The sequence below is a fragment of the Paroedura picta genome, chromosome 14 (genome assembly GCF_049243985.1).
Source record: "Paroedura picta isolate Pp20150507F chromosome 14, Ppicta_v3.0, whole genome shotgun sequence".
Taxonomy (NCBI): Eukaryota; Metazoa; Chordata; class Lepidosauria; order Squamata; family Gekkonidae; genus Paroedura; species Paroedura picta.
Genome location: NC_135382.1, coordinates 41,419,049 through 41,446,716, shown reverse-complemented (window position 1 = coordinate 41,446,716; position 27,668 = coordinate 41,419,049). Strand labels below are relative to the sequence as shown.

General features: G+C 50.7%; 2 protein-coding genes across 5 annotated transcripts; one reads left to right on the top strand and one right to left on the bottom strand.

The window, feature by feature from the left end:
* Positions 1 to 1,750: 1,750 nt before the first annotated feature.
* On the bottom strand, positions 1,751 to 27,668 carry TAT (tyrosine aminotransferase). Of its 4 annotated transcripts, XM_077310518.1 has the most exons (13): positions 12,296 to 12,484; positions 11,779 to 11,898; positions 9,019 to 9,246; positions 8,817 to 8,921; positions 7,880 to 7,947; positions 7,459 to 7,617; positions 6,463 to 6,601; positions 6,062 to 6,114; positions 5,669 to 5,821; positions 5,219 to 5,347; positions 3,343 to 3,426; positions 3,052 to 3,150; positions 1,751 to 2,360 (listed from the first exon to the last, which is right to left on the bottom strand). In XM_077310518.1, the coding sequence occupies exons 1-13, from the start codon at positions 12,309 to 12,311 to the stop codon at positions 2,217 to 2,219; spliced, it is 1,497 nt and encodes a 498-aa protein (XP_077166633.1). In that variant the 5' UTR covers positions 12,312 to 12,484; the 3' UTR covers positions 1,751 to 2,216. The 4 variants fall into 4 exon arrangements, with proteins under 4 accessions (XP_077166633.1, XP_077166635.1, XP_077166634.1 ...); XM_077310520.1 differs by lacking the exons at positions 11,779 to 11,898; positions 12,296 to 12,484 and adding an exon at positions 27,592 to 27,668; XM_077310519.1 differs by lacking the exon at positions 11,779 to 11,898 and having other exon boundaries at positions 12,296 to 12,490.
* On the top strand, positions 25,960 to 27,554 carry MARVELD3 (MARVEL domain containing 3). Its single transcript, XM_077310526.1, has 3 exons — positions 25,960 to 26,367; positions 26,471 to 26,547; positions 26,767 to 27,554. Exons 1-3 carry the CDS (start codon positions 26,342 to 26,344, stop codon positions 27,411 to 27,413), a joined length of 750 nt encoding a protein of 249 aa, XP_077166641.1. The 5' UTR covers positions 25,960 to 26,341; the 3' UTR covers positions 27,414 to 27,554.

Here is a 27,668-nt window from a genome sequence, read left to right as displayed (position 1 = left end):
CATTTCAGTCAGATGACTATCTAGCCTCTGCTTTAAAACCTCCAAAGAAGGAGAACTCAGCACCTCCCGAGGAAGCCTGTTCCACTGAGGAGCCTCTCTAACTGAGGAACTTCTTCCAGATGTTCAACCAAAAATTCTTTTGAATTAATTTCAACCCCTTGGTTTTGGTCTGACCCTCTGAGGCAACAGAAAACAATTCTCCATCTTCTATATGACAGCCCTTCAGGTATTTGAAGTTACCGCCTCAGGTCCATCGCCACTTCGATCCATTGTGGGGAGATGTGGGCTGCTTCTGCAAACTCTGCAAACATATTCTTATTGATGTGGTATGGACCCTATTACTGTTAGGTGGATTGAGAACTGGTTGACAAAGGGTGCTTGTAAATGGTTCGTTATCTTCTTAGGGAAAAGTGATGCGTGGAGTGCCTTAGGGCCCTGTGTTGTTCAACATATTCATAAATATTTTGGATAAAGGAATAGAGGGGATGCTTATTAAATTTGGAGATGATAGTAAATAGGAGGGGTAGCAAACACACCAGAAGACAGAATCAGAGTGGTCTTGATAGGCTGGAAAACTGGGCTAAAATAATAAAATTAATTTTAATATTGAAAAATATAAAATTCTGCATTTAGGTAGGAAATATCACTATAGGATAGGTGAGACTTGTCTTGGCAGTAGTACATGTGAAAAGGATCTGGAGGTCTTAATAGACCATACAGTGAACATGAGTCAGCAATGTGACTTGGTAGCTAAAAAGGCAAACAGGATTTTGGGCTGTATTAAAAGAAGCATAGTGTCCAAATAACTCCACTCTTGTTAGACCTCACTTGGAGCTTGGGGGCTCGCTCTCAGTAAGGCCTGCCCCACTGGGAAGCCCCTCACCAGAGACATTCTTTAGAGATGACTCCTGGTCTGTAGATCTCCCTCCCCAGAGCTGCTCAACTGACACCTGCCCCGTTGGTAATCCATTGTTTGCTTTTGACTATGACAAGTTTTAAACTGCATTGCATGCCAACTTGAATGAGAATTAAGAGGCAGGAAATAAATATTTGAACAGTGTCACCTCACCGAGAACATTGTTGCTGGGGCTCCCCCCACACTGTTGAATTTGCATTTGGCAACACTTCAGGGCTGAAGGGATGGGCAGCTGGGAGGGATGCTTTGGGCCAAAGAAAAGTGTTTCTGTTCACCACTCTGAGGAGCCCCTCGCAAAAAGGCTTGCACTGGGCTGGGGGAAAGGTGCAAAAACAGACCACCCCAATGATCAAGGGGTTGGAGATCCTTTGCGCAACATTTAAGGGAGAGTGTCAAGAGAGAATGGTAGAAGTTTACCAAACTGTTAATGGAAAGGAGATGGTGAACTTGGCGTCCCCTTTGACCTCTGTGCCCGTGCACCACAGGGCATCCTCCAGCTGGCCACTGTTTAGACAGGCCTTTGGTCCACTTCTGGTGGGCATCCTCCCGCTGGGCCCTTCTGTCTGCCCTGGCCTCTGGAGCAGAAACATCGGAAGATTACTGTGTCTCAGCACCCCAGCATCCCCATCATGGTGTGGCACAGAAAGCTCGTAAAAATGGAACTGATACAGCTGGGCTCCTCGGTTGGAATGGGCTCCTTTGGCTGGAATGTGAAGTACCTGGGTTCAAACAGCAGGAGCCCCCTCAGGCCAGGGCTTCTCTTACTGGGGTCAGTGGACATGTATGGTCTCATTGGCTCAGGCATTCACACATGTACGCTCAGCGGAAAGGGAGCACAGTCTCAGTACACGGTCGGCCATTTATTCATACAAAAGAAACAATAACTTAGGAAGCTCCAACAGGCATAGGAAGGAATGGGCTGCTCCTCGTGCTGGGTGCCAGACAAAAGTTCTCCCTGCCTGTGGGGCAGGATGAGCAGGCCCCCAGAGCTGCCTCCCATTTGCATGCTAGTGACTAGGGCTCGATCGGCCACCCCTCACACCCCTGCCGAGGTTGCCAAGAAGATGCTCCTATACATCTAGATAGGCCCCTGCTGATCCCTCCCCCCTCCCAGTGTACTCTGAGCCTTGGCAAGTGGCCTGCTGAGGGAAGGAGTGTCACTGAAAGTCTGTTCAATCTCTATGCTGGGTCCAGGGCTCTGTCTGGATGGGAGCAGGGACCCCTGGGGCAGAGGCTGTCATGGCACAGCCCCTTTGATGGCATGACTTGGATACAAGTGGAGTGGAGGAGTTGTCCGTGGCTACTTGTCACATTCCAGCTCCTGAGGCCCCTCTTCACCCCGATAATGCTGCTCACAAAACTGCCTGATGCGTCGGCAAGCTTCGGCCATCATGTCTGCTGGAACGGTGAGCACCACACGGAAGAAATTGGGATACTCAAAACACTGCCAAGAGAAATGGGAGAGAAATGAGAGTTGAGCTGGTCAGCCCCTGTGGCAACAACCCTGCCTCATCTCCCAGAGCCAAGCCAAACATGGGGCCAGAGATGGCCTAGGCTCAAAGGTTCCAGACTCCAGCCCCCATGTTTCTTGGCAGGTAATGAGTCTAAAACAGATATTCCTGTTCTCTGGTTTCGAACGTGTAGGAAATTGATTTGCCCACTGCAGGCCACCCAAGAGCAGCTGAAAAGAGGCTGAAAAGTCTTGCCCCCTCCCCACCCCTTCCCCTCTTCTATTAGTGTTGGCAACAAGCTGGGGTAGACCACAGCACCAAGGCTGGGTGTGGCCAAACAGCTGTTAAGTTCCCAGCCGCATTCTTTGCTGAGTCGTGATTGGTTAGCACTCCACTTCAGACCTCTGGGGGGAGTGGGGCAGTCCCTGCTTCCTCCCAAAGGCCCTTTGGGTCCTTCCGACTCTGGCAGAGCTAGCTAGCATTATGCACCACAGGCATAGGCATCCACTGAGTTCTTAAGAAAGCACATATAAGCAGTGAGGAGGGGCTGGAGCTGAAACAGGGGGGGTGAGATTGGCTGTGGCCCCATTTGCCAGGGGGCTGTGGAGCAGGGGCCCTGTAGGCCATAGGCAGCCTCCTCTGCAGGACTTCAAGGGGAGATGTGGAGCTGGGGAAGCCACTTACCGTAGCAGGCAGGCAGAAGACTGACTGCTCAGCAATCAGGCACTCCGTGAACTCTACGTCATTCTCGAACTCTGGGAAGTGCTCCATATGAATCCCCACCTGCAGCAGCAAAGTGGAAAGGCTGCATCTGTCTGGAGCACTAGCAGAAAAGTAGGCAGCTAGGTGGGAGCACCCCCCCCCCCTACACACACAGGATGCAATTCATGGTCCTCTTCCTGTGGGCAAGGAATTGGGGTGCCTTGGAAGGAGCTCACAGCGAGTGGTCCCACCAAACCACAGCCCCTCACTCACCATGAGATACATGGCCCCTGAAGGCTGGACAGGGTTCAGGCCACACACAGCAGACAGGGCCGTGTAGCAGAGGTCGGCATTGGACTGAGGAGATAAGTCAGAGCAGGACAGGTCAGAGCCACTTCCAGCCACTCCCCAGAGGAAACTGGAGCCTGGGTGAGGGGGGGGGGCACCAGTGTTCATGGGTCCTTTAATGGGTGGGGCAACCCCAACCGGAATGTCAACTAACACCATGAGCATTGGAAAGGGGCTTTCTGTCCAAGCTTGTCAAAGCACTTATCTGGGTCATGGTGGAATCCCTTTGTGGGCATTGATATATTGCATCACACATCAATTGGTGATTTCTGCTGTTGACCCCAAGTAGCTTCACTCTAGGCCTGTTTGCCAGTGGAATGGCTACTGAAGGGCACAGAGACCTGTGGGCACCCTTCAGCCAGGGCTGCAGCAGCACGTTGGGGGGGAGGGGGCAATCAGGGCTAGAAAAGGTGGCTGGCTGGACAGATACTTGTCCTGGATGCTTGAGGCTGATACTGAACTGAGCAGGGGGTGGAATTAGATGGCCTGTGTGGCCCCTTCCCACTCTAGGATTCTAGGAGTCTAGTTCAGCAGTAGAATGGGCTGCCTGAGGAGGTGGGGAGCTCCCCCTCACTGGCCGTCTTCAAGCAGTAGCTGGACAGCTCCTATTCCTGGATGCTTGAGGCTGACCCTGCACTGAGCAGGGGGTGGGACTAGATGGCCTGTGTGGCCCCTTCCCACTCCAGGATTCTATGAGTCCAGGCTAAAAAGTTTACCAGAGATAGCATAATCATTCTGTCAAATATCTTAGCAAAGATGATTTACCATTTCTTAAAACATTCATTAAGCCACATGGGGCCTCTGCTATATCCATATCTCTGAGGCTTTAACCAGATTAAAAATTGTTACCAACTATTTAATTGAAACTAAATTAAATAATGGGCACTGAGCCATCTCTCCAGGGTTACAAAAATGCTACTTCGTGTTTACCCCAAGATTCTGAAAAGTCAAATCAAACTGGCCACGATCCCTGGAAAATCCCACTGCATAATGGTGACCTGCAAAAGGATCTCCATTTACTAAACCTGAAGTCACCTACAAAAGATGCTTGAAGGCAAAAAGAGCCTGCTCCTTCACTTCTAGGGATAAACAGGAGAGAAGGCCTATTAAAATCCTGTGGTGCAAGAATCTAACAGCTGTAGAACATCAGTAGAACCCTGATAGCAAGCACTGACTCACCAGTCAAGCCAGAGATTAATAGTTTCTCTCCATGTTGGATATTTAACTCTTTATATATTGTGCTTATGAATTTTGCATAACTTTTTGCAGTGGAACAGTTGTATTTATACACTTTTGTCAGGAACCCACTGACAAAGATTACATGTTTCAACAGGCAACTTAGCTTTAATTATATTTATTTCAAAGAGTAGATTGGATTTTAATTTATGCAATTGTCCTTGAACTTCTGAGTGTACTTTGTCTGTTGGTGTTCCCCTGCACAGCTTTCTTGCCTCTCACCAGCAGCGCGGGCCCCTCCCTGCCTGAGGGGACTGAACCCTGGAATCAGAGGCACTTGTGTGGTGGATATATTATTATTATTATTATTATTGTTGTTGTTGTTGTTGTTGTAGTTGTATTTATACCCTGCCTCCCCCCGAAGGCTTGAGGCGGCTTACATAACCCCGTCCCCTAAAACCATAAAATAACAATAAGATCCGATAAATTTACAATAGTGGCAACAACGATGGCTTAATCTACTCATTTGGTCTCCGCACCCTCAACTGCAGGAGGGGGGTGACACTCTCTACCGCCAGTTTGTGAGGACCACTCCCCAGTCTTGAGAAGCTAGGACAGGACGTACCTTGAGGAAGCTGAGGGTGTTGTGATAGAACTCAGGAGATGTCCAGCAGAGAATGCCTCCGAGTGCCCCCTGGACAACAGTGCAGGGCCCTAGGATCCTTTGGCTTAGCCTGACCAGCCCATCTCGGATCTGGACCATGCACAGAAGACAGGTCAGTGGGGAGGGGTGGCTCTTGATGGTGGGTGACAGTAGCCCATCCCTCCCCCTAACAGAAGGCCCCAAGGCGGTGTCTGACTTGGTGAGGGCTGCCTTTTCAACAGCCCCACAAAATCCAAGAATCCTGCTCTAGTGCTAGGCTCTCAGTGGGCAGCCCTCTGAACAACAGTGAGCCCTGGCCTGGGACCTTGGAGGCCCACCCCTGGCAGCCCTTTCCTTGTTCTGCTGCATGCAGAGGGACAATGCAAGGGTGTCTTGGCCACCCCATCCCACTTCCACCCCCCCCTTGCTCACCTCTTTCCCAAAGATGTCTCTGCGGTCATGAATCAGGATCCAGCCCATCCTCCAGCCGGGCACCAGCCAGCGTTTGGCCAAACCTCCGCAGGAAAGGATGGGCACGCTGGAGCTGACAGTGGCTAGGGCTTCATATTTGCAGTCCTCAAACACCTGGGCACAGAGGTGGGGTCATCTCTCTCAGGCATATGAGGAAGGGGTGTGTGGGGGGGGGGAGGCAGCAGAAGGGGGGTGGGGAAAGCAATATTCCTTCCATGCAGGATCTTTGCATCTGACAGATTTTGCAGCAGCCTCAGTTTTTGCTCTTCAGGACAAGCCCCCCCCCCCAGCCACAGAACACGTCTGAATACCTCTAGCCCAAGACCACCCATGGCCCCAGTCCATGTCACTTACCATCTCTGCGTAGATCTCATCAGCCAGGATGGGCACACACTGCCTGGAGGCCACTGGGCACACAAAGCAGAGAACCAGTCAGCCCCCTGAGCAGGCAATGGGGAAACGGCTCCAACCCCTCCCCCCCAGCTGGAGGGCAGAAAGACTTGCATGAAGGGCACGAGGTCCCCTCCTCTAGGGTTGCTCTGGGGAGGCTCCAGGTCTAGCCCAGGGGAATTAGCAGAACCACCACAGGGTATCTAATGAGTGCCCAAAGCTCTTCTGAATCTCTGGCAGAGCACAAACAAAGTGACCTCCAAGTCACTGATGGGGCTATAGCTTCTTCTGTCTGCCTGCCTGCCTGCTCCAAACTGGGAGGCAGTTACACCCACACACCCCATGACCAGCCGCCAGGGACCCACCTGCCACAATCTTCTGGAGGTGGCTTTTGCTGAAGACAGAACCACAAGGGTTGGAAGGGTTGTTCACAATCAGGCAAGCTGTCTTGTCATCCACCAGCGCCTCCATCTGCTTCAGGTCTGCTTCCCAGGACTTCTCTGGCTGGTGTGAAGGAGAAAAGCAGGGGAGGGTCAGGCATTCCCTTTGCTCAGGCCTGCCATGGGAGACCACCCAAGTCTACTTTAGGGCCAGCCCTAAAGGGCCAGTTTGGTATAGTGGTTAGGAGTGCGGACTTCTAATCTGGCATGCCGGGTTCGATTCTGCGCTCCCCCACATGCAACCAGCTGGGTGACCTTGGGCTTGCCACGGCACTGATAAAACTGTTCTGACCGGGCAGTGATATCAGGGCTCTCTCAGCCTCACCCACCCCACAGGGTGTCGTGGGGAGAGGAATGGGAAGGCGACTGTAAGCCGCTTTGAGCCTCCTTCGGGTAGGGAAAAGCGGCATATAAGAACCAACTCTTCTTCTTCTTCTTCTTCTTCTAGACTTTTCTGTTTGTGTTATGTTGTTATTGTTGTGATCACTGAAGTTGTGTTGTTTAGAACCACTGTTGGATTGTTATTGTTGTATATTGACTATGTTGTATGTTGACTCATTCCATGTATCCCCCTATGATGTTGTATGTAAACCGCCCTGAGCCATATGTAAGGGCGGTATAGAAATTACATAAATAAAAATAAACAAACAGACAAATAAATAAGAAAGAGATGGACAAACAAGAAGGAAGGCCTCCTATACTCTGAAACTCAAGGGTTTAGCTCTGGGGCCAGTCTAAGGTGGCGGTGGGTGAAATTAACCCATTCCCTAAACCTTGTAAACTAGTGCTGCACCTCTACTGCACTTCCTTCCTTCCTGGCTCTGACTGGGAGCAGAAGGGAAAGAATCCTTTGCAAGGGACCTGCCTGCCTGTGGGGTGGGGACAGGGGTGTTTGCTGAGCCTCCCTGGCCCATATCTTACCAAGAGGTTGTAGAACTTCACCTCAACTCCCATGGAAAGAGCCAGGGTTTTGTAGAGGGAGAAGCCAGGGCGTGGCACCAGGATATTCTGCCCAGGGTTGGCCAGAACAGCAAGGGCGAGTTCGATGGCTTGACTGCAGCCACTTGTCAGAATAACATCCTGCCATGAGGAAAGCGGGTAACGGTCAGCCTGGGAGCAGCAAGCAAGCACACGCTGCCCAGCCACGTCTGGGATGCCCACTGACCACCAAGGCGGGCACCCACAAGGGCCACCAAGGCCCCCTTCTGGCACTCTGAGTCCCTCAGAAAGACTGAGGACCTGCAGACAGTATCTCCCATGGGACAGTGCCCCCACCCCACACTCTCTCTGTGTCTCTCTCTCACATACACAAACTCACCCGCACAGCAACGTGCTCTATTACCTGAGCTTCTAGAGGAGCCTCCAGGCAGCTGTAATACTTTGCAACCAGCTCCCTAGATGACTGGTAGCCTGAAGGAGGGGAAAGAGAGAAGAAAGTGCTTAGTGGCCCTGTTACAACTTTTCAGAGCTCTGTCCTACAGAGTGTGAAGTCCCAGTTGAAACCAAGAGGATCTCTTCCCAACCCCCCAACCAGCCCAAACATGGCTTGATCTACAGAGTCACCCCCCACCCCCCAGACTCTTTCATTTCCCCTTGGGGTGGGAAGTGTTGACTCTGTTCTTACTTTACTGCCAGGACTCACAAAACAATCTTGCTCAGAAAAAAAAACCATCTGGTCTTTAATCACCTTATGTTGGCTATTTTGTGTAAAAGTAGTAGCACAGTTAATATATAAATGATGAGGCCAGACAAAAAGCATATTTTGCTCGATTACCAGGGATGGGGAACTTGGGAATAAAACAAGAAAATGCATAGCTTCTTATAGCTCATCATGGAGCTCTTAAGACCTAGCTGTTACAGGGCTGAACTTCAATACGGATCTCCCTCCTGCAGCAGACGGTTCTTTTCTTCTGCTTCTGCTTCTGGAACAAAGGTTGGAAGTAGAAAACTTTCTCTTCCATTTTTTGTTGCAGGCATAAAAGCAAGCAGGTAACTAATGGCCGGTAAACACTTTGTATACCAGGAAACAAAACCCAGTGACCCACATTTGCCTGTCCCCACTAGCAACTAGTGTCAATAAACATTAACCCTTTTTATGACAGACAGCAGCTGACTTTTGCTAAACAGATGAACAAAACGCAGCAAGGCTTGAACTGTGCTGCCCTCCTGGGCATGTGAGAGTGGGATCCTGCCACAGACAAAGTCCATGTTGCTGCTGCTGCTGCCTAGCAGGGAGACAATGGGAGGAGACAGCACACCCTACAGACAGGCCAACCTACCGACAGAAGGGGAGTAGCCATTGTAGTTCCCCGTGTCCAGGGCATCCTTCATGGCCCGTATGACTGCCTCATCTGAAGGGAGGTTGCCAAACACCGTTGGATCCCCTGCAGAGCAACAAGGAGGGGCAAGTGCCCAGTTGGTGGTGACAGCACAGCCCCAGCATGAGCCCACACCGCACACCTGGCTGCACACCTGGCTTACCAAGGGACAGAGAGATGAGGGGCTTCTGAGGGTTGGGGGTCACTTCCATGCTGTCCACAATGGCACGGATGGGGTTGAAGGTCCTCTTGGACATATCTGAGGCTCTGACTGCCCAATGGGGCTTGCGACTTTTCACCGAGCCTGAAGACGGGCACTTCCCATGGAGGCTAAGGTGGACATCCCGGAGAGAGGCCTGCCCCTTCACCTGGATCAGGTACGAGTCCATCTCTGGGAAGGGGGCAAAGATAAAGGTTGGCAGAGATCCTCCGGCAGGCTAGCTGGCTGGTCCTTCCCCACATCACCTTGCAGACACTGCGCTTCCAAGGCTCCATTAACACAGGACAACCCCCTCTGGCAGGTGAGGGGCCACAGAAGGATTCTGCATTGCCCATGCACCAGGCGTTTTGCACCTCCCAGGGGCTTGCTGGCACTTTTGTTTGTCAACCACAGCATCCATAAAGAAGCCCCCTGTGCCCTCCCTCCTTCCTGCTGCAGTTTCTAAGGCAGTGCAGTCTGGAAGTGCAGTTACACGAAAGATCATGAGAGCGAAGGAAACGCCCCTGCCGCCTTTTTTTCTCAGCAGCTTGGTTGCTGTAGCCATGAGGCAGATGTTGCCAGATGAGGGCAGCTCCTAGGGCCATGCGAGGTACAGATATATTTGTGCACTAGATAAAGAACTAAGTGGAGGAGCACCTCAGAGAACAAGAGTTTCCAGCAGTTGTCAGCTTCCATACAACTGACATGAATGAATGTGACCCACCTTTTGGCCCATCTAGGTCAGCCTCATCTGCTCAGACTGGCAGCTGCTTGCTCTCCAAGGCCTCCAAGCAGACCAAGGTCTGTGATGCCTGGCTCTTGGCACTGGGAGGGTTGCCAGGGATTGAACGCAGGACTTTCTGCATTCCACTAAGTCCCAGCACCTTCAAGAATGAAGACTCCCTGGTGCAGTCAAGTGTGAGAATGGAAATCTCGGGGAAGAGTGTTGTCAAGAATGCTTGTGAAGGACGCATGGGTGCCACATAGATTGGAATCAGCTGGGGGGGAAATGCTGGGGAGGGGCAGGGGCAGAATTAGCTTCTGTAATGAGAGAAGAACACTATGTCCCTATTTAGCCCAGGGAGGGAGTGGGATCCTTTGTTCTGAATTTGTGAATGAACTCAATTTCAGCAATCTGGTGTTGTAATCTTTTATTCAAGCAAGATTCCTAAACTTGTGTTCATTCACAAGTCCAGAACAATTGACCCACCCCCCAGGCTGATAGGGACACAGGGTTCTTCTCTCACTAGAGATTGTAATTGTCTCTCCCCCCCCCCCTCCCACAGGCGATCCAGCTGATTCCAGTATCCTGGTCTATGTGATGCATCCATCACAAGCATTCTTTCCAACCCCCTCCCACCTTCTCAAGGGGGGAGAAGGACTTGGAGATTGCCATTCTAATAGAGTCTGAACTCTCCAAATCTCACAGCCTGAAAGTCTTATTGATCTCTGAGGAGATGCTGGATTCCAGTCCAGCTGTTCAGCTGCAGACCCGCAAGGCTCCCCTTTGAAACAGAGCGAAGTACATAAAGTCCTTGGAGCTCCCACAAAAAAGGCATTTAATAAAGAGTTTCCAGATACTCGTGTAAAGCAAACACAGCCCATTGCCTCTAAGCATAATGACATTAATTTGTTCAAAACAGTTCTGGAAATAAATGGAAATAAATACTATTAAAAATCCCTTTAATTTACTGTACCATCGCTTGGCATGGTTTATGTGTTATGGACTCGTGTAATTCCTTTTGTCCTTTGGAGGTTTGGGACAGCTTGGCTCGAAACAGACCATTGTCTGGGCTCAGTAACCTCCATTTTTGGTACGCATGTCAGGAAATTGGCACTGAACACAGGCACTAGATCCCCCCCCCCCAGTGATTCATCTCTCAAGTCAGAGAGAACAAGCCACCTGGGAAGCAACCGGGATAGAACAGTAGGCCTGTAGGGCTTGGTGAATGAGAAGGCAAAGAACTTGAGAACAGAAAGAGAATCATCCGCCCCCTGTGGGGAGTCACTCAAGCCTGCCTTGGAAAGGGAAAGGGAATGGGTTTTAAGGGTGGCTGCTAGGCTAGCCTGGGGTCTGCAGCTGCACTCCAGAAACAACAGACACACAGGCCAATACGCTTTTTGAGGAGCAAGCCTTCCAAATATGAAGCTCCTTTCATCAGGCACTTCCACTCAAAGAATTGTCTTGTTCTCTACGGTGCTGCCAGAGTGAAATCCAGCTCTATGTGCCTCTCAACATCCTTTGTTTGTACCCTGCCTTTCAGTTCCATCCAAGGCTCCAAAGCTACCCCTGGCTACATGGCCAGTCCTGCCTGCTGCTGTTGGGAGCCCTCGGCCACAGGAGAGGCAAGACGTGGACAGTCTTCTGGCCTAGGAAGAGGATGCTGGCTTAAGGCCTGGCAGGCCTAGCATGGCCCGCATATATGGCCAGCGTTTCACACAGCTGGGATTGCCATCAAGAGGCATGGTGTGCCAATCTTCCAGGAACCAGCTGTGCCCCCAGGAGCCCTGACATGTCTGCATATTTGTTCCCTCTCAGGACTCCATGGCCGGCTCCCCATGCCCAAGAAACTGCAACAGCTGAGTGGCACATCTGTCCCTCTCCGTCCCTTCCTCAGATTGTTCTCCTTCCCTCCTTCCAAGGAATTGAAAGCAGGGGGGACATTGCCCTCTCCCCTATGCAGTCCTACATACATTGACTTCCCAGCCTGCCCAGTGCCTTACCTGAGGAATCCCAAAGGGCAGAAGCCACACAGTGCTGGGAAAAGGTCCTGGCTGCACTCCTGTCTGTTCCGTGAGGAGGGATTCCACACAAGGAGCAGCAGTGGAGAGGCTGGATGCTGCCTGGGCACGGAAGAAGCCTTTTATGCCTGACAGCCTGAGAGCAGCCAGCAGTGGCCCCCTGCCGGGTCCCAGCCAAGAACGGGGAGTTCTCCCAGAGGCCTTTAGCCATTGGCTGATGGGGAGGGCTGCACTCCCTGGGCTGGCTGCCCTGAGCTGCCTCCAAACATCTGGGGGCAAACTCCGCCTCCCCAGTCCCTTTTCAGAAGAGGGCTCCGTTCCACTCTTGGGGGACTTCTAGACTCAGAGCCCTTGGTGATCATAGTGGGCTGGCCAGGCTTCCAGTCCCATGAGTAACACTCTGCTGCCAGCAGAATCCATGAAAGCCATGGCCACGAGCCAGAGTGATGTACAATACCCTTCTGCGCAAGTTCCAGCGGGTGACAACGGTTAAACTCACAGGGTCGAGGACTCATTCTGCAGGGCCTGATGCAATCCTTGCTCCCAGCCTTCCAGCTGCAGGTCCACGTTGCAAAGCTTTAATGAGTCCCAAATGTCCTCCCCCCCTTGATCACGCACACACAGACACATCCCAGACAAAAGGGGAGGGCTCCCTGGCCAACCTCCTCTATCCGTGTTGAGCCTGCCACCTCCCTCCCTGTGCGGCTGGGCAAGAAAGGTTCTGGCCTGGGGGGCAGGGCCTCCATTGGGGTGGGATGGGGGCTTAGAAACTGTCACAGCAGATGGGCAGATGGAGGTGGATGACCCCAGGGTCCAGTGCAGGCCAACCTAAGCTGAGGCCGCCCTTTGGGGCTCCACTGGCTCCTGGCCCCAAGAGCTGGCCAATGAGCCCAGGGGTGTGGGATGTCCCAGGGACCGTCAATATCACCATGCAGGGTGGCTTGAAGACCCTTGGACAGTGCCCAGAGACCCACTTCCATGCCAGCCTCTCCCCCTTTGGCTGAAGCCAGAGCTGCCTGGGCAGCAGGCACAAGGTCCTGTCACCATGGCCTTGAGCACACCCCCTCCCCTCCCTACCTTACCTGGCAAGATGCCACCCCCTCCCTGCCTGCTTGGGTGAGGCAACCGCCCACCTTTGCCTGTTTCCCAGTGGGTGGGGGGCTGCCAGTCCAGGGAGGGGCGTTTCCTGCAGGGGCAAGAGGGGCACTGGGTCAAGTGACAGGCTGTGTTACATAAGGCAGGCAGGCAGGCAGGCAGCGAGGGAGGGAGGGAGGGAAGGAGGGCGGTCCACAGGGGAAAACGTAAGCTTTGCACACACCCAAATGTGGCTCTGGGACTCTTGGGGGAAACCCCAACTCCAAACCTACCAATCTCCTGGACTGCAAACCTACCAATCTCCCCCCTCAACCCCCCCTCCGTAGATCACTATTGTTCCCACAGTGTTGAGCACATCAGTGGCTTCCCCAGCTCCTGGCTCACTGCTGGCCACCCCACATCCCTAGAACTGACCTGCCCCACATCCTCAGAACATTCTCAGGGGTGGGACCCCTGCACACATACTGCCCCTCGCCCTCTTGCCTGCCCAAGGACTCCATGGAGCCTCCTCTGGGGAGCATTGCCAGGTATCTCATTTCACCCCACGTCCTTGGGCTGCACACTGGAACCTCAAGGCCACCTGCTAGCCTGGCAGGGAAGGCAGGTGGCGCGACTGCTATGGGTGTGCCCCACTAGGCAAAAGCCAAGCCCCTCTACTTTACAAGGCATTCCTGATTGGAATCAGGTGACCACATCCTGCAGAATTCTTAAAGGAAATAGGATAGGGCTCCCAGCAACGTGGCAACACGTGCCCCCTTGACGAGGGGGGAAGTGCTGTCTTGCGGCAATAGTGTGGCCGAAAGCAACTGTCTCCATTTCACCTGGAGGACATAGCTGCCTCCCACAATATCTGTACTGTGTGTGTGTGTGTTTTTTTGGGGGGGCGGCAAACTGGCACCATCCCTTCCAAGCCCCATGACTCTGGCTCTCTGGGTAAAATTTGTAGCAGTGGGCAGGAGTGCAGCCCTGAGGAATGTTTTCCTGGCTTCATTCCCAGCCCACCTTTCCCACCCAAGGTAGAGCACACACTCCACTGTGCTGTAGGCATAGGAAAACAAAACTGCAATGAAAGGCACAAAACCAGCCCAACAAAACATTTACTGTAAATAGCCACAGGGACCTGCATGTCACTACAGCTCTTTTGGTTGACACCAACCCAAGGGACACCTCCTGGCAGGGAGTAGCACAGCTGGTGAAAGGGCCATCTTTGCTTTTAGGAAGGAAAACCAAATACACCAATATAGGATGGGGGAGACTTGTCTTGGCAGTAGCATGTGCAAAAAGGATCTAGGAGTCTCAGTAGACCATACACTTAACATGAGTCATCAATGTGACTTGGTAGTTTAAAAGGCAAATGAGATTTTGGGCTGTATCAAATGGAGTATCGTGTCCAGACCACGGGAGGTAATGTTACCACTTTGCTCTGGTTCGGCCTCCCTTGGAGTCCTGTGTTCAGTTCTGGGCACCCCAGTTGAAGAGGGATGTAGACAAACTGGAGTGTGTCCAGAGGAGGGCAACAAAGATGGTGAGGGGTTTGGAGACCAAGACGTATGAGGAAAAGTTGGGGGAGCTTGGTCTGTTTAGCCTGGAGAGGAGACGACTGAGAGGGGATCTGATAGCCATCTTCAAGTATTTAAAAGGGTGCCATATGGGTGGAGCAGTGTTGTTTTCTCTTGCCCCAGACGGATGGACCAGAACCAATGGGATGAAATTAATTCAAAATAAATTCTGTCTAAACATCATGAAGACGTTCCTGACAGTTTGAGCGGTTTCTCAGTGGAACAGGCTTCTTCGGGAGGTGGTGGGCTCTCCATCTTTGGAAATTTTAAGCAGAGGCTGGATAGCTGTCTGACGGAGAGGCTGATTCTGTGAAGGCTCAAGAGGTTGGTAGGTTACAAGGGATGAGCAACAGGGTTGTGAGTGTCCTGCATAGTGCAGGGGGTTGGACTAGATGACCTATGAGGTACCTTCCAACACTACTATCCCAGGCCTCATTGGGCTAGGCAGTGAGGACAGGACTGCAGCCCTGCCTGGCACCAGAGGAGTGGGTGCTCATCCGGGGCTTCTAGTGCTGCTAGCTGGAGCCCGGAACCTTTGGGATAGAGGCAGGGTAGTCAACCTGGCCTTGAGTCCTGGTGGGTGGTGCTCCCAGGTTGCCTGCCTTGCTTGCTGTGCTGAGGGATGGTCAAGGCACCCCTCATTCCCTGAGCCAGCACTCTTCTTCCCTTCCGCCTCTCAGCAAGGGGCTGGGGGGGTGCCACCGCCCACTCTTGCTTGCCATCCATTGGTACCAGTGACTGGCATGATGGAGGTCTGCCTGCTGGTCCACATCCAAGACACGGCCGCTGTCTTGTCTAGCAGAGAGGGCCATCTTTGCTTCTTGTGTTTCGGGATTTTCCATAGTTAAGAGAGGCAGATAGGAAGACAGTGCCTCTCAGTTGAGGAAAGCACCACCCCACATACTTAAGGCCAAAGTCAATATTGGTTCATTGCATCACTGGTATTTGATGTGTGACTTCACCACTTCTTCCTCTTGCATGTTCTGTTGCAGTCTGACCTCTGGCCTCTCAGCCTCCATGTCCTTGAAGCCACAGAGCACTCTGCAAACAGCAGGCTGGGGGGAAGAACCATTGGGTCCCTGGGCTTGCCAGGGCTGGAATTAAAGGAACCTGCAGGACAGGTTGGGTAATATGCGGTATGGATCCTTATTATGTCAGGTGGATTGATAACCGGCTGACAGATCATAACCAAAGGGTACTTGTTAATGGTTCAGCATCCTCTTGAAGAAGAGTGACAAGTGGAGTTCCCCAGGGATTTGTCCTGGTTCCTGTGTTGTTCAACATATTTATAAATGATTTGGATGAGGGTTTAGAGGGAATACTTCTTAAATTTGCAGACGATACTAAACTGGGAGGCGTAGCAAAAACAACCAAAGACAGAATTAGAATACAGGATGATCTTGATAGGCTTGAGAAGTGGGCTAACCTGAATAAAATGAAGTTCAATAGGGACAAATGTAAAGTTCTGCATTTAGGTAGGAAAAACCAAATACACCAATATAGGATGAGGGAGACTTGTCTTGGCAGTAGCAAGTGTGAAAAGGATCTAGGAATCTTAGTAGACCACACATTGAACATGAGTCAGCAGTGTGACTCAGTGGCTAAAAAAGCAAATGGGATTTTGGGCTGTATCAAACGGAGTACCGTGTCCAGATCACGGGAGGTGATGGTACTGCTTTACTCTGCTCTGGTTTGTCCTCACTTGGAGTACTGTGTTCAAGTTTTGGCCACCCCAGTTGAAGAAGGATGTAGACAAACTGGAGTGTGTCCAGAGGAGGGCAACAAAGATGGTGAGGGGTTTGGAGACCAAGATGTATGAAGAAAGGTTGGGGGAGCCTAGCTGTTGGTCTGTTTAGCCTGGCTAGGATATGACTGAGAGGGGATTTGATAACCATCTTCAAGTATTTAAAAGGCTGCCATATTGAGGATGGCGCAGAGTTGTTCTCTCTTGCCCCGGAGAGATGGGATGAAATTAATTCAAAAGAAATTCCATCTCAACATCCAGAAGAAGTTCCTGTGACAGTGAGAGCAGTTTCTCAGTGGAACAGGCTTCCTCAGGAGGTGGTGGGTTCTCCATCTTTGGACATTTTTAAACAGAGGCTGTATAGCCATCTGACAGTGTTACCCTAGAGGTAGCCCATAATGGAAGGGTACCTCAAACAGAGATACCTTCACGCACAGATTATGGAGTCAGTAGGGCCCCTTAAGAAACCTAGGAAGCCAGGCCAAGTCACCATCTTGTTTGGGCTTCACTACATTTCCTCCTTGCCCAACTGACTGAGATAAATGTGCATGTTATCTAAATCACCACCACCCCCAGCCAAAGACCATTAGACTATCTACCTGAAAGGAATATCCCTTCAAGGTACTAACTGCAACTTCTTTTGTCTCTCTTGTCCAATGTAATTTCTGTCTAGCAGCATCTCTTATCCCCAAATGTCTTCCCCCAGTCCTTCCTGATAAAACAAAGACAGGGCCATTAGTGACACATTACACCTAGCCAAGGTATTGTTCTACTTGATGAGATTACTCCACACCTCCCACTCTAGTGACCTCACAGTTCAAACCACCTATCAGGTACTCATAATATCAGAGACCAATCAACAATCACGGACCTCCTAGTGGGCATTCCCTGGGGCTGGACCGGGAATTTCAAACATTATATCAAGCCTTGCGCACACCCTGTATGTGTGTGTGCGTGCTGCTGTTCCCTACACACCCGGCATCCTGTCCACCCCTGGTGTGTGTGTGTGTTGTCCCTCCACAACCGGCATCCTGTCCACCCCTGATGTCGTGAACCCTGTGTCTTGGCTGCTTGGATCCAAGAAAGGTGCAGTATCTTGTTCCCCCTATAGAACTTAGTGTAACTTGTCCCCGTGTAGAACTTAGTGTATGTATGTTTTTGCTTATGTGTATGTTTTGAATGTACCCTGATATTTTCCCCTGAGTGTAAGCTTAATTGTCTTCTTCATTTAAGAAGGGTTTCTTCCAGGGAAAGGACCCCGTAAAAATTGGTAGTAAAAGATCCTGCATTACCCAGCCTCTTGCTATTAATGATCTAGATGAGGGGGTGGAAGGACTACTCATCAAGTTTGCAGATGACACCAGATTGGGAGGACTGGCAAATACTCCAGAAGATAGCGACAGAGTTCAACGAGATCTGAATACAATGGAAAAATGGGCAAATGAGAACAAGATGCAATTTAATAAAGATAAGTGTAAAGTTCTACATCTGGGTCAGAAAAATGAAAAGCATGCCTACTGGATGGGGGATACGCTTCTAGGTAACACTGTGTATGAACGAGACCTTGGGGTACTTGTGGATTGTAACCTGAACATGAGCAGGCAGTGTGATGCAGTGGTAAAAAAGGCAAATGCCATTTTGGGCTATATCAACACGGGCATCTCATCAAAATCACAAGATGTCATAGTCCCATTGTCAGAGCACACCTGGAGTACTGTGTGCAGTTCTGGAGGCCTCACTTCAAGAAGGACGTGGATAAAATTGAAAGGGTACAGAGCAATGAGGATGATCTGGGGCCAAGGGACCAAGCCCTATGAAGATAGGTTGAGGGACTTGGGAATGTTCAGCCTGGAGAAAAGGAGGTTGAGAGGGGACATGATAGCCCTCTTTAAGTATTTGAAAGGTTGTCACCTTGAAAGGTTGGAGGAGGACAGGATGCTGTTTCTGTTGGCTGCAGAGGAGAGGACACGCAGTAATGGGCTTAAACTTCAAGTACAACGATATAGGCTAGATATCAGGGGGGGAAAATCACAGTGAGAGTAATTCAGCAGTGGAATAGGCTGCCTAAGGAGGTGGTGAACTCCCCCTCACTGGCAGTCTTCAAGCAAAGGTTGGATATACACTTTCCTTGGATGCTTTAGGATGCTTAGGGCTGATCCTGCGTTGAGCAGGGGGTTGGACTTGATGGCCTGTATGGCCCCTTCCAACTCTATGATTCTATGATTCATGCTTCCCCAGCAATTTGGGTAACAACAGAGAGGCTGATCCTGTGAAGGCTTAAGGTTGTGGCAGGTCACAGTGGATGAGTGATAGGGTTGTGAGTGTCCTGCAAAGTGCAGGGGGTTGGACTAGATGGCCCATGAGGTCCCTTCCAACTCTATTATTCTATGATTCCATTAAACTGGACAGAGAATGCAGAGACAGAGAAGGGAGGTCTGTTGTGCTCCTTCCTCCTCTTCCTCCCTAAGCCAGGGGCCCCCAGACCTTAGCAAAACCTGGCCTAGAAGGATCCATTAAGTTGACATTCCTATGGAATGACAACTGACCTTAAGGTGACAGAGAGCAGCTCCTCTGGAGAAAAGGTCCACTTCCAAGAGTGGACTGCCTGACCCCAGAGCCCTGATGAGCCCCCTCTCTCTACTTTACCCCAACTCCCCCTCCATCACCTCCTATTCCTCCCTCGGGGAAAATTATGTGTTCCCATATGTAGACTTCCACAGCTAGGTCAGCTGCGGACCCTCTCTTTTGGCTCTTACTACTTCCTCTTTCTACCTGGCCCAGTGAATGTGCTGACTCATGTACCCTGCAGGCAGTAACTGAAGACAGGGCCTTTTCACTGGTGGCACCTGGTTTGTGGAAGTCTCCCAACACCTACGTTGCTCTCCTTTATGCACCAGGGTAGGATGTTCCTTTTCCTCTAGGCTTTTGATTAAAGACTTTTTTCCCCCTTAAACATTATTGTAGCCTGTAAATTGTTATTTGAAGCTGCTAGTGCTTTGCTTTGATGGGCTGCTTTCTTATGCTGGGCTGGCTCCCCCTGCCCCCCTGGTAATATAGGATTTTAATTAGTATCTTTTAATTTTGTTGTTGATATTTTTATAATGTTTAGTTTGTATGCTGCTATAGGCTGTGAGATGCCATAAAAACTTCTTAAGTGAAAGAGAATATTACCAAAGCAATGTTTAAACTGAGAACTTAAGAAAAGCCCTGCTGGATCAGATCAATGAGGGTTCATCTAGACCAGCATGTCCTGTCTCACAACAGAGGCCTACCAGTTCCTCTGGTCAGGCAACAACAGGGTACATAGTGCGAGGCCTTCCCCTCATGTTGTCTCCTGGCTCTGGGATTCACAGGTTAACTGTCTATGAATGTAGCGGTTCCCCTATGTCACCAAGTCTGGCAGCCGTTGATAGACCTGTCCTCAAAGAATGTCTAATCCCCTTTTAAAGTCACCTGTTCCTGTTTCCATCACTACCTCCTCTGGCAGCAAATTCCACCTTTTAATCACTCTCAGTGTAAAGTAGTATTTCCTCTTGCCCATCCTGAACCTACTGCCCGTCAGCTTTACTGGATGGGAGAAGGAGAAAAATTCCTCTGAATCTACTCTCTCTACCTCATGCATCATTTCACAAACCTCTATCAATGTGCTGAGCTAGGAGAGAGCCTCAGGAGTTGCCACGTCTGCAGCATTAGTGCTGGACTGCATTTAGGCTCTCTCCAGCAGAGGCTTCCAAGACTCTGGTGGCAACGCCAAAAACAGCTGTGGAAAACTGTCACTGCAGAAAGAAGAGGCAGAGAACTCCCTTGAAAGTTGAAAATCCTGGAAACTGCATACAATGCAGAAATATTGATGAGGAGCTACAGACTGACAAGGAAGAAAGACTCCATCTGGGGCATGGATGACCCATAGAAGAAGAGACCCTTTGGACCGTGTGCAACACTGCTATATTCGGGGGGGGGGGGTGGAGGTGCTACTCTCAGAAGCAGGATTCCACATGGCTTAATGGTCTGAGTGCTGAGTTATGCTCTGAGTTTTGGGTTCAAATCCCCACCCTGCTGGGAAGCTTTTTGAGTGACCTTGGACTAGCCGCCTTCCTCAGCTGCCTTACAAGGTGGTTGTCAGGATACAATAGGGAAGGGAAACCCATATGCATGTTTTTACCTCCTTTTGGGAAAGGCAAGATAAGCCTCTCCCAGTACCTTAAGAGATGTCCTGCGCTGCTGCGCTGGGTGGGGAAGATATGCTTCTGGTTGCATTGGTCAGATCAGAGGACTCGGACTAAAGGATACGAATGACAGCAGGAGGCTTCGATTAAATTTGAGGGAGAACTTCTGGACAGTGAGGTCAGTTCATCTCTGGACCAGACTCCCACATCAGGTGGTGAATTCTTTGTCACTGGAGGGTTTTGGTTGGATACCAACTTGTCAGGGAATTTATAGTTGTGGTTCCTTTGTTTTAGCTTACCCTGGAAGCTAAAATGACTAAACGGAGGCCTTCATTCTTTGGCCACATCATGAGAGGACCAGGGTCCGTGGAAAAGACAATCATGCCAGGAAAAGCGGGAGGCATCAAGGAAAGAGGAGGACCTGACATGAGATGGGTGGACTCCATCCAGGAAGCCATGGGGGCCCTTGGGTTGCAAGACTTGAGCAAGGTTGTTAATGAGAGGACATTCTGAAGGTCAACAAAATTTGAGTCCAGTAGCACCTTTAAGACCAGCAAAGATGTATTCAAAGAGCATGGAAGCATCCTCATAAGTAACAAGCTGTGATAGTTTACTATCTCGTTCTGAGACCAGAAAGTTAGATTCTAAATTACATTATATACTACTTACATCACATTACAGTCACATTGTCCCAAATGAAATAAAAAGAAGAGTTGGTTCTTATATGCTGCTTTTCTCTACCCAAAGGAGTAAGTGGCTTACATTTGCCTTTCCTTTCCCCATAATAGACACCCTGCGAGGGAGATGAGGCTGAGAGAGCCCCGATATTCTTGCTTGGTCAGAACAGCTTTCTCAGTGCTGTGGCCAGCCCAAGGTCACCCAGCTGGTTGCATGTGGGGGAATGTGGAATCAAACCCAGCTCGCCAGATTAGAAGTCCACACTCCTAACCACTACACCAAGCTGGGGATTGTAAGGAATGTGGATATAAGAGGTGGAAAAGGTGTCTCATCAATTACAGGAGAATACAAGAGGACAACAGATGGAAGAATGTTTCCCTGAGGTGTCAAAAAATAAGGTGTATTGCACGCTGACAGTGAGAAATTGTTTCCAGGATCTGCCTGTAGATAGAGACTCTGGACCACAGGGACAAAGGCTATTACCCCATCTCCCCCGAAGCTCAGAAGAAATTTCACAGGCTCCTGCAGATGAGAGGTCTAGCTCTTCTGCTCCTCAATGGATTAGGATTGGCAATTGAAGATTCTCTATTGAGAGTAGAAGCCAAACTGTGTCGACCAGACTTGTTGTCTCGGGAGGTATGCTGTCTACCTGGCACGAGAATCAAGGATGTCACAGAAAGAAGAGTTAGTTCTTCTATGATGCTTTTCTCTACCCAAAGGAGTCTCAAAGTGGCTTATATTCGCCTTCCCTTTCCTTTCCCAACAACACACCCTGTGAGGTGGGTGAGGTTGAGAGAGCCCTGATATCACTGCTCGGTCAGAACAGCTTTGTCGGTGCCGTGGCGAGCCCAAGATCACCCAACTGGCTGCATGTGGGGGAGTGCAAAATTGAACCCGGCATGCCAGATTAGAATTCCGCACTCCTGACAAGGCGGAGCCATGGCACTTGGATAGCTCGAATACTTCGAGCTCCTGTTCCACTGAGGGTCAATCGCTGCTGTGATTGACAGAATTGGGTTTTGGGTACGCTAACCCACCCATAAATCTTCTCAGGAATTCCTTGTGAATCTCTGGGGCCTCTCTGTTCCGCAGGGAAATTAATCTCCCACTGGAACGTAAGCTCAGTGTGCACAGGGTCCAGCAAGCGCCGTCCGCCATCTTAAAATCTTTTTTCCTTTTCTTCCTTTTTCAACTCTGCAATCTACAAAGCTTATTTTAATCTACAAAGCTAATTGGATACCTCCCAGCAAGACCTTCGACTCACCACAACTCCGGAGTGAAAACATCTGGCAGACATCAGATCGAGCCTGCAAACAGTGAGTGGGGTTTCCCTCGGCACCTTCTTCCCTGGAATGAACTCTCGGCGTGGAGAGTTGCTCTCGCTAATCCAAACAAGCCAGAGTGACAGAGTGACAGGACTGTTTGTTACTACTGAAGGGGGTGAAGTTGCCAGATTTCAAGATACTGAGTCATTAATCAACGCAGAGATGCAAGTGCTTTTTCGCTTCTCCGTCTTTACTTTTCCCCCCGTTTCTGGCTCTGCTTGATGCCACCTCATTTTGAGGCAGGCTAATTTTCTTTTCTAAGCAGAAGAAAATCAACTCAAACTAATAAGTAACAGTTCTTATTATATCTGTTTTTTTGTCTTCGAAGATAAGAGAGATTAGAGCCGTGGAATCTCGCGAGAACGAAGCTTTAGAGACATTCCTTTAATTAAAAACAGACTGTTGCTTTCGTTAGGACTCTGTAGGACCTCTACTGGCTATTTGCAAAATTGCAAATATATTTTGGAAACAACATATGCATAATTGATTTAGTCTAACAAAATTCCAAACTTGGAACATGTTTTCGTTTAAAAAATTTGCATATCTTCTAGACAAACAAACACAAGACCTGAAAGAATCTTTAAATGGTTCACTTAAAAATATGCTTATGGAGTTCAAAGGCATTAAGGAAGAAGTCTCTAACAGGAATGATGAACCAATAGTAGTGGCTGATGATAGCTCTAAACAAGATGGAAAATTACCAGCAGAAGAGGAATCTGAAATTATGGAGATGGAAAAGGGGATGTCAGAGTCTTGCAGCTCAGATAAGGACACCCTACCTGAGAAGATATACAGCCACTCCAAAGCAACAATACACAAGAAAGACATATGGATCTGCGGTGAAAGCAATCGATTGAAAGGAGCTTCATGGAAAAACATCTGTACTGATATTGGAGTCCAGGAGGTACAACTGCTTCAAGATTTATCGATGTATACTCCGAGGGAAAGACTACAACTATACTTTCCCAGCCAAAGACCAATAGGACAGAACATTAGTCAACGGGAGCCACAAGACGTAATAAGCCTCGAAATGAGACCTCCCTAAGAAGCTTGGGGAATGGAAATGCAATACAGTGGTCGAAATTCCTTTCCTCTTTTACCTCCTTTATGTAGTCATATAGGCATTATAACTAGTTAAGAAGTTAATCTGGGATCTAAGATCTTTTAAGTAAGCTGAATTTGTATTATTAAACCTAATTTCGCAGTGGCTACCAGCCCAAAATCAAAGCATAACTAAAAGGAGACACCTAATGGAATGGGCTTACATTATAGTGTGGGGTTTTAGATTTCCTATGATAGCTGAATTTGAATTATCTAGCATATCTGTGTAGTGACTTTTAGCTTAAATTTAAAGCATAACTAAAGGAAGGTTTCTAGCTGAGGAGGTGTATATATAACTAACGAAAAATCTTTTTTATTAATTAATGAAGACTCCATTTTATTATTTTTGGTATTAACAATGTATACTTATATATATTTGTTTCTCTTCTTTCCGTACAACTAAGTAGGCTTATTTTTTTTTTTTTCTCCTTTTTCCCCTTTTCTAGTGAAAATGTGGAGGGCTCTAGGACTATGTTAAGTATAAGCTGTTTATGATTGTTAAAATTATCAGAAACTATGCAAACAAATGTTGAAATGATGGTAACAAAGTAGACTTCTCTTTTTAAATGTGGTGCAAACGTGAAAAAGTCTATAAAAAGTCTGTAAGCTTTGGGTAAAAGTCCATAATATTGTAGCCAGTCTATAATCTTAAATGGAGAGAAGAGGGTTTGTAAGATTGAAACAGGGAACCAAAATGTTTTTCCACAGTGCTTCCTAACCCACATACAGAGCTTCTTCTACTATGCGACGACGGCAACAAAACTAGAATTGGCCAAGAAATGGAAAACGTAAGAACTAACTCCGACAGAAGACTGGGTGAATAAACTAGCTGATCTTACCAAGATAGCCAAACTGACACTAAGAGGCCTTTCAAGAATAATGGGGCCCTTACCTGAACTATTTACAAAAGGGATTAAAAATGGGGAACCAAGTGTATCAAATGAAGAGTATAGCTCTCCTTTTCTGTATTAACAATGTAGATTGCATGTATCTCACTGTTTTTAACTCTGGAAAATAAAATAAAAACTTTCTATTAAAAAAAAAAAAAAAAGAATTCCGCACTCCTAACCAATACACCCAACTGGATCTCTGGTGGAAAGACTTGTAAAGCTCCAGGACAGATATCCCTTCCTGCTCATTCATTTGGGGGTCACCTTGGATGCCTCATTGACCATGGAGCAGAGATGGCCTCATTGACCATGGAGGCCCAGGTCACAAAGGTAGCCTGCCAGGCCTTTTACCACCTGCACCAGGCGAGGCTACTACAGACCTACCTGTCTCTGGAAAACCTGGCTACAGTGATCCATGTGATGGTCACCTCCAGAATTGACTTCTGTGACTCGCTCTACGTGGGCCTACCTTGTCTTTGACTTGGAAATTGCAGCTGATGCAAAATGCGGCTGCTAGAGTCCTCACAGGAACACCTTGGAGGGTCCGCATCCATCCAGTGCTGAGGCAGCTGCATTGGTTGCCAGTTGCCCGCTGGATCAGGTTGAAGGTTCTGGTTTTGAACCTTAAGGTCCTTAGCAGTTTGTGACCACATATCTGAGTGACTGCCTGTTGCCCAATGCCCACCACAGAGCTTTACGCTCTGCATGTACCAACTTGTTGGTTGTGCCTGGCCCCCAGGAAGTTCACCAGGCCTCAACCAGGGCCAGGGCTTTCTCAGTCCTGGCCCCTACCTGGTGGACTGAGCTCAAGGAATAGCTGTAGGCCCTGCAAGAATTACCATTGTTTCACAGGGCCTGCAAAATGGAGCTCTTCCACCGGGTCTATCGTTGAGGCCAAGTTATAGAAGATTGTAGGTCCCGCCTGGAAGGTACTGCAACCTTTTCATAGGCCATCATATTGGTGTAGTTGTGCTGTTGGGAAGAGGGATCTGGATTTTTACCGCCTGTTATTGTAATATATGGGATTTTAATGGGGTTTGGGGGATTTATGTGGGGTTTGTAATGCTTTGATACACCATGAAACGGCTTGCCATGGGTGGCTGAATATAAATTTAAATAAATAAACAAACAAACGAATGAATAACCAATGAATGTAGGAAATGTAAAGCTTAGTATGTGCTAAAACAACAAGAAAGGGTTCTTTAGTTCTATTCAAAGTAAGAAAAAGAATAGGGACATGGCAGGACCATTGCATCCAAGGGCACTAAAAGAACATGCAGATGAAATTTCTGATCCTCTGTGCATTATTTTTGACAATTCTTAGAGAACAGGTGAAATGCCAGAAAATTGAAGGTGGGCAAATGTTGCCCCCCCTAGGAGTCCATGAGAGTTCTGAAAGGAGTCCACGGGAGTGCCATGGTATTGAGGGGGGGGTCCAGTCTATCTTCTCAGCGCCCGCGCTTTTTTCCAGTCTACATGAGGCAGAGCTACCATAGTGGAAGTAAAGGCAGAGGAGAGAGAGCAAAAGGAGGGGTAAGGGTGCAGAGAGTGATGTCACTTCTGGGGGCAAGGTGGGGTGTGTGGCCAGCTTCCGGGCTCCTGGAAGTCTGAAAAATTATTTCAGGGGCTCCTGCATGGTCAAAAGGTTGAGAAAGGCTGGCTTAGAGCCCCACATAAGTCCCAGGTTGGCCTCCCTGTCAGTCGGGGAAGCTTACGGATACCTTTGGGCAGCACTCTGTGCCCTGCTTGGACAGAAACGCAAGAGGCGCCACTTTGGGCCTCTACAGAGAGGAAGAGCAAAGGAGGTCCGGAAGGCACGGAACAAAATCGAAGCGGTCGCCAGCAGGCGGCCCGCCCGCCCGCTGCCAAGGCCGGCGAGAGGGGGGCGGGCGGGGAAAAGAGGCAGGCGCTGGCCGGCGACGCCCCGGGAAGCCGCACGGAAGCGCCTGGAGCTCGCTCACAGCCGAGCGCGCCCCCTCCTCCCCTCATGGCAGAGGCCGCCCGGGCGCCCAGGTGAGGCAGGCAGGCAGGCAGGCAGGCGAGGGAGTGGGGCTTCGGGCGGGGGGCTCCTACGGCGTTGACTCGCTCGCTCGCTCGCGCTCTCTCTCCCCCGTAGCCGCCCGGACGCCCCCCTGGCGCCGCGCCGAGGACTCCTGGACGGGCCGCGCTGTCGCTACCTGTGCACAGCCAGAGGTGAGGGCGGGCGGCAGGCGCGCAGGCAGCAGCGCCCCCTCAGGCCAGGGGCCGCGCAGAGCAGCCGGGAGAGCGTCCGCCTTTGCTCCTGGGCCCCAGCGACGGGCCCGGCGGGATGGGGGCGGGGGGCGGGGGGCGGGGGGCGGGGCCCTTTACTCCCGGCGCACGTCGGGGCGGGCTGATTGCCTGACGGCCGGCCGCGGGCCGCTTGCCTCCTAGCCGGCTGCCGCCTGCTCCAGCTGCTCGCCTGCCTGCTGCTGGTCGGCCTCAGCGGCGTCGCCTACAGCTCGGCCGGCGGCTACACGGGCCTCTTCAGCCTGGGCAGCGCCCACTACCAGGCCTACGGCGGCGCCTACAGCGGCTTCAGCGGGGCCGACGGGGAGCGGGCCCGGCGGCTGGACGCGCGCTTCCACCAGCAGCACCGGCCGGCGGCCCAGGGCGCCCTGGCGACGGGCGGGGCGTTGCTGGCCTGGTCCGCCCTGGCGCTGGGTGCCGCCTTCCTGCGCCTGCCCGCCCGCTGCCCCGCCTGGCTGCTGGCCGAGGCCCTGCTGGATGCCGCCGTCGCCCTGGCGCTGCCGCCGGGCTTGTACTTCTACTACGCGCACCTGCGCGCCTCCTACGCCTCCGCCGTGTGCCGCGAACGGGAGCAGCTGTACCGCAGCAAGGGCCACGCCGGCTTCGACTGCCACTTGCACGGCGCCGAGATCGCCACGGGGCTCTTGGCCGGCTCGGCCAGCGCCGGCTTTGCCGCCAGCGCCGTCCTGGCCATCCGGGCTTTCCGGAGCCTGCGCCAGCGCCGAGCCAAGCGCGGCCCTTTTGCGCCGGAGCCCCCAGCATGGCCAACCCCTCCTGCCGCCTCCAGCTAGAACGCTCGGCCGGCCCGGCGCCTGGCTTCGGGAGCGGCCGATGGCTTGACGTCCTGCGCGGTTCTCGATCACGCATGGCTGTACGGAAACGCACAGGGGACTCCTGTGCTGAGCAATAAAATCCTCCTCTTGGCCCCGTCAGTACACGTCTTCCATATCAGCCCCTTGAACTACTTACCGGCTCTCGGCCTACTTGGTCCACCTGGACGCCTTCCCCCAGCAAGAGGGGCAGCCACTAGGCGCTGGGTCACCTCG

Excerpts from the sequence above, each read along its gene's own strand:
- TAT (XM_077310517.1), bottom strand. The coding sequence starts at position 12,007 with ATGGCTAAAGGCCTCTGGGAGAACTCCCCGTTCTTGGCTGGGACCCGG. Across the intron at positions 6,602-7,458 it reads TGAAGTTCTACAACCTCTTG|CCAGAGAAGTCCTGGGAAGC; the intron begins GTAAGATATGGG and ends CCTTCACACCAG. Across the intron at positions 3,151-3,342 it reads CAGGGGCCATGTATCTCATG|GTGGGGATTCATATGGAGCA; the intron begins GTGAGTGAGGGG and ends TTGCTGCTGCAG.
- MARVELD3 (XM_077310526.1), top strand. The coding sequence starts at position 26,342 with ATGGCAGAGGCCGCCCGGGCGCCCAG. Across the intron at positions 26,368-26,470 it reads GAGGCCGCCCGGGCGCCCAG|CCGCCCGGACGCCCCCCTGG; the intron begins GTGAGGCAGGCA and ends TCTCCCCCGTAG. Across the intron at positions 26,548-26,766 it reads CTACCTGTGCACAGCCAGAG|CCGGCTGCCGCCTGCTCCAG; the intron begins GTGAGGGCGGGC and ends CTTGCCTCCTAG.